Source organism: Myxocyprinus asiaticus, chromosome 44 (genome assembly GCF_019703515.2).
Source record: "Myxocyprinus asiaticus isolate MX2 ecotype Aquarium Trade chromosome 44, UBuf_Myxa_2, whole genome shotgun sequence".
Taxonomy (NCBI): domain Eukaryota; kingdom Metazoa; phylum Chordata; class Actinopteri; order Cypriniformes; family Catostomidae; genus Myxocyprinus; species Myxocyprinus asiaticus.
Window position 1 is genome coordinate 8,235,173 of NC_059387.1, and position 6,000 is coordinate 8,241,172.

At 39.3% G+C, this 6,000-nt stretch overlaps 1 protein-coding gene across 8 annotated transcripts in view; it reads right to left on the bottom strand.

Annotated features, from left to right (window-relative positions):
- LOC127434190 (ATP-dependent 6-phosphofructokinase, platelet type-like) overlaps window positions 1–5,604 on the bottom strand; it is a 51,706-nt gene extending 46,102 nt beyond the window's left edge. For 2 of the 8 annotated variants that reach the window (XM_051686753.1, XM_051686749.1), the window contains exons 1-2: window positions 5,403–5,599; window positions 20–93 (exon numbers count right to left, since the gene is read on the bottom strand). In XM_051686753.1, coding sequence (XP_051542713.1) covers window positions 20–93; window positions 5,403–5,493 — 165 coding nt within the window. In that variant the 5' untranslated portion in view covers window positions 5,494–5,599. Of the gene's footprint in view, window positions 1–19; window positions 94–5,402 lie in introns of all 8 variants that reach the window. The other 6 variants (XM_051686751.1, XM_051686754.1, XM_051686752.1 and 3 more) reach the window with 4 other exon arrangements.
- Window positions 5,605–6,000: the final 396 nt, after the last annotated feature.

Consider the following 6,000-nt stretch of genomic DNA (forward strand, 5'->3'; position numbering starts at 1 on the left):
ATGTCCTAAAAACACTCACCTCATGAATGAAATAGACTTTGGCACCCACATAGATTCCCACTCGGACAACTGCCCGAACGGCAGCATTCATCCCTACACAGAAACAACAAACAACTAATTGTATATACAGTAAGAATATCTATTGCTTAATAAATAGCAGGGGCGTAACAATTCGGTTCAGTTCATGATACTGAACTCACGGTTCGGTTAATTTCACGATTCTTTAAACTAAGCCAGAATTAAGAAAAGTTATTATTATTATTAAAAACGTGCAAAACAGTTCATTTCTTTTAAAATGAAGCTTAAAGCACTGTTCTTATTAGTGCAGCCCTACTTACAGTACATCCCTACTAAATAGTGAAAAAACAGGCTAGAATGGGTTTACGAGGTGCTAGTAGCTAGAAAGCTATTTGTAGTAATTTGCAGGCATTCAAAAACAGAATTTGGGGATATTGGAATGCCTTTGAGTTGAAAAAGCACACAAGATGAAAAAAAAGCACTTTGGTCTCAGTGACAGAGCTAGGGGGTGGCCAGGGGTGGCCATGGCCACCATGGACTGAAGCCTGGCCACCCCATTGGCCACCCCGCTGGCAACTGCCACTTTGGTCACTGTCTTGTGCAGAATTTAGTTTTTGGAGGTGGAACTGTCTCTGTACAACCGCAACACACAGGAGTCTTAACATGTGCGCACACCAAGGTCGTCGCACCTCTCTGTCCCAGGTGTCACTATTTTCCCCACCACTCCGGAAATGCTGCCTGAAAATTTCTGTGCCACTACAGACTGATCGCTGGCCCCTGCCAGGCCACCCCTGTGAAAAACTCCTGGCTCTGCCCCTGTTTGGGCTCTACTTGCTTTGGTCTTTTTTGCCATGTTTGGTCAAATTTAGCCAGCCATCCCTCTAACTTTTTAGAAAACTTAAAGGTTAGTTTCTTTACCACTCCATGCTAATATAGGGTTAAATTAAGATAACAGGCTCTGAATCTTAATACAAAATCTTGTTGTACCTTAGAGTGCTGTACTTAAGGTGGAGACATAAAAAATTGATAAATCAGCTAAACTGGCAAATACTGAGAGCTGTAATGCTGTTTCTAGGCAATACTTTACAATTAATGGGAAATAACCAGTGTGAAAAGCAGAAAAGCTCAGTTCCTTGAAAATGCAGATTTAGGATGAATAACTGCAGTGGTTAAGTTTCAGCAAAGGCCTATTTTGATGCAGTTAACATGAAAAAAAAAATTCTATAACCTTCTAAACCTGTCACAGGCAAAGTTGCTTAAAAACAATCGCTATGCAATTTATGTGTCAGATGAAAGTCAGTCACTGTCATCGTATTTCAAGCTTTTGCACTCAAAACTGTCCAGATCTAAAGTACAGTAAGTAAACAGACAGATAATATAGTTCTGCTATATTTGTCCTGCAGCTGCTTTAAAGATCTAAAGTGTTAATCAGTGAATTCACATGTAATATGTACTGTATGTGTAAGACAGGTGCAGGTAGCAGTTCATCACAGGAGAGACTGAAATCACATGATAGTTACATCTGAACAGAAACACTCGAGAAATGTGCTAATATGAAATTATGCATGACTATTCTGCTACTCTGCTTAAGCACAACACAACACACTACACAAACATTTACATTTTTTTATTGGAGCTGAAGTGAAATGGCTGCAATGGTCTTATACACAAAATTTGCATTTGCTGAAGGAAATTCCAGGGCTTGCAAGGCTGCTGAAGAATAGCCATTGTGACGTAATTGTCACTGGCAGTTGGACTTTGAAATAAATGGAAGTTGAAGTCACTGTGGCTCTTTTATTAAATGTAATGAATTACTTGCTGTTTAAAGCATGCAGACAAAACCCTCGGAAGAACTTCATAATTCTGGGCCAGTCATTTGGCTCTTCAAAATAACTAGAGCAACATTTGAGATGCGATGATACTGACGATATTCTCTGAGCGAATTATGTTTTCACATGGCTTGTTGAGGCAAAGTCACATGACATTTTTCATGCACATCTGTATTCATATCTGAGTTCTATAAGAATATGTTCAGTCATAGCATGTCTTCTTACCGAATTTTGGAATGACATTAGGGCGAGTAAATGACCGAATTTTCATTTTTGGGAGAACTATCCCTTTAAAGGTGCTGTAAGTCATGTTAAGCATTCTAGAACGTCCACTTGACTTAGCCGTTGAATGAAACACGCCCTCTCCTCCCAAAGACACACATAACCTGCATCTGAAATTGCATACTACAGTCAGAGTATGTACTGTATTTGATGAAGGACACACTTCTCTGTCAGTAAAACAGTATATTCTTATGTATGCATACAAGTAGTTAGGGCCATGGGCGCCTGCAGCATTTCATCTGAGGGTACGCACAGAAATCTATTGTGTACAGAAATCTAAATATATCTGTTGATTGCAGTGGGCCTCAAAGTAGGCTTTCACTCAGGGCCCCCATATGCTCATAAACAGCCCTGCGAATATACAGTATGACATAAGAACAACAACTGCAGAAACAATCCACTCTGGTTTTGTTTAACAAGCACCATTTAAGCACAAGGAACAACTTTCTTGGAATATTCAGTTATCACTTACAGTTGTGAAGAGCCATCTGACTCACGGTTCACCACCGTTCTTTTAAATCCAGTGTTTTGAACGTGACGAACGGGAAGTATAGATTTTCAGACACAGCGACAGATCTGTTTGGAGACCGTTATAACAAGAGATGGAGCAGGGGCCGGTTGCACCAGCTATACATACGTTACAACTTAATCTAGTTGTGGCGTAAATGGGCACTAAGTCACAATTTACGCACTGCTAAATATTTGAGTGTTGCACCATTAAACTTAGAACGTAACCCAACGTGTAAACTAAATATTTACGGAAGCCTCCGACCAGGAGTAACTGATGGAATAAAAAAGCAGACTCATTTAATGACATCAATGAGCTCATGTTTTGCATGACAGGCTTCAGTTCTTTCGACATATATGATGATGTTGACATTTACACTCATTTACACGAAAAAAAAAAAAAACTTACTTTTAAGCGGCTCTTCAGCATGAAACTGTTCTAACGGTGCAGTTTTTAGGATATATAATATATTAAAATGAATAAATGTCTATTTTCCCAGCCTGTTGTATTAGTATTTATTTATCACCCTTATTTATTTTAGATACAGTTCCTATATATTTTTATTTACACAGGGCAAATATACTATTTATTAAACCTACTTTTATTACGTTTCGTATTTTAATGGGGATATAATTTATTACATCTGACAGGGTTACAAGGTTTGAACATCAACTGTAACAAGATCAAACTGAAATTCACGGCTGTTTAACACTTCTGTGTACAAATTTGAAGGCTGCTTATTGGATCAATACAGGTAAAGGTCATATTATGTGACTGCATTACTTTATGGAGAGCTTAAGTCCTACTAGTTATGTCTTGCCTTAAGAACAGGTGGCGCAACCGAATTAAGCACTGACTTAGTTACAAACTAACTAGTAGTTACTAAGCCCTTAGTGTGAACTTTACGTCCCAACTTCCGTGAGAACATACGCATAGCTGGTGCAACCCTACCCAGGAGAGCATCTTAAAGGTGCACTCAGTATTTTTTTCCCCTTTAAAAAACTTTTACTCCTAAAGAAATTAATTGTAATTTTGAAATAAATGTATAAAATCATGAGCACTCACATGAGACAAGGACTCTAGTCATATCAGTAACCTTATAAAAGCTGTTTTATTCTACATGGAGAGGTCCCCTCATGGGGGCTGCCATTTTAGAATTACATGAACAGCTGAATACTACTCGCTTAATCTCAGTAACCATCTTGTTATTGGACACTTTCTCTCTTGAATTAAATGAATCATGGCTGATTGTGAATAGTGAATTTCTACAATGGCATCTGGAACTGAAAACTGCTGATTTTGAATGATGCTGTTTCCACACCACTAGGTGTCACTGTAAGTCCAAGACGACACAAGCAAAAAGTTACTGAGTGCACTTTTAATTTCACAGGTAAGAAAAATAAATATGCAGTTTGATGTCAGCAAACCCAACCAGTTACAATGACCTTCCACTGGTACTAGGACGCTAGTTGTCAAAAGCAACGGTATCAAATAAGCGTTCTCACGTGACAACAGGACGGAGCTTCCTTTTGCCCATGTATGGGCTTCCATGCGAACGTGCAGAATGATTGACAGGCAGAAAGTGCTGTCCCGCGGACCGCTGTCACTTTTTTCCAGCAGTTCACAGAGCCTAGCGCTGTCACAGTGACAGGTGTGATATTTCATGATGCCACCTATTTCAGTGATATCTTTAGGTAATAGTTCAAAATAAACACTTACAGCACCTTTTAAGCGTTTAAAGCTAAATTAACTAAACGTGTAAAAAGAAATAGAACAACACCACCAACACATGCATTTGCCTAATGTAAGTGCTCTCAACAAGAAAGTATGAAATTGGCAAGCATTGCTGTTTTTATATGACTGAGGGAAACGTGACATTGAAGGCTTATAGTTCTGACTGCTGTAGTCACGTGACTACGTTTCCTCTATGATGTAAGGCGAAAGTAAAACGCGCATCGGTTCGTCACGTTTGCGTTGCAATGCGATACCTAAACTTCACCTAAATCACGTATATTCCTTACAAAACACAATTTAATGGCTTAACAAACATTACATTTTAAGTCTGCGCGCGACTGTAGCGCATCTGCGCGAAGCGATAGAGAAACGCGCGGCAACTTCCTGATTAAGGAAGACGCGAAATGATATTGATGATTGACAGCCAAGCGAATACTGATACAATGTAAACCACACATGGTTAGTAATATCGAGCACACACTATGAGATGTAAGTCTAGATGGAGGCAGGTTGAAGACATGCTACGTGCTCTTTCGTGAAGGTCACATGAAACAGGAAGGATGAATGGCGCAATGCAGTGACATTCAAGCCAGAATAAAACTAAATGCCATTCATTCATTACAACTATAATACGCATATTACAAACTCAGTTCTCTGAAAGCATTATAGTTGCTTAAAGGACTGTCAAACGTGACAAATTTGAGCATCTGTGACCTTGCCATCATAGGGTGGTTGCATTTCCATCTTTCTGGCCCTTCTGAGGCCCAGTTTATTCATCCTAACAAGACAAACTGATTCTCAATAATCGGCTGATACAATTCCAGAGATATGCTGACACAATGTAACAATCAACATCTTACTGATGCAATGTAACAGCTCGTTACCTCACTGATACACTGTAAGTAATAATCAGTAGTAAAATGATACAGTGTAACAGGTTGACCATCAAATGTCACACTGATACAATGTAACAGCGACCAAGTCTCAAGTGACAGAATGTAACAGGCTGCCCATCATCAGGAGTTATGTACCTTGCGCATCCCCTCCGCTCGTCAGCACTGCTATGGCTTTCCCAGCGCCCGTCAGGTTCTCGAAAAATTTCTTATTGTCTGACTGAGCCATCTTCCCTTGACTGAATAATCACAATAAAGTAAAACGCGGTACTAAATAAGTCAAATGTTATTGCCTTCCTCCCCTCTACACTCTCCTGCTGTCTCCTCCTGCACGTCCTCTAAATGAGGCCTCTCGTGTGATTGACTGTTTCGTCAGCCAATGGGTGAAAAGAGAACGACTTCTTATCAAGATTGTGACCAATAGCGGGCGTCCTCGGCGATGTTTTAGCGTAGGAAGATGATGTAGGCGGGGCGACAACTTTGCATTGGACAATTACGGTCCGGCAAATAAAGGCTATATCCGAGAGAGAGCAAGAGATTTGTTTTCAGGTATTAGCATTTATAAATGTGTGGTTCCTGCGAAAGGTGTTCAAAACTAGTGTGTTGAAAATGAACTTTGGCTTTATTTGTTTTTTATTTATTATTTGGTTTTGTACTTATGGTAAATATGTTTTTAAACTTTGCGAGAGTAATTTTGTACGTTTTTTTTTTTTTTTTTTTTTTTTTTTGTGTAGAA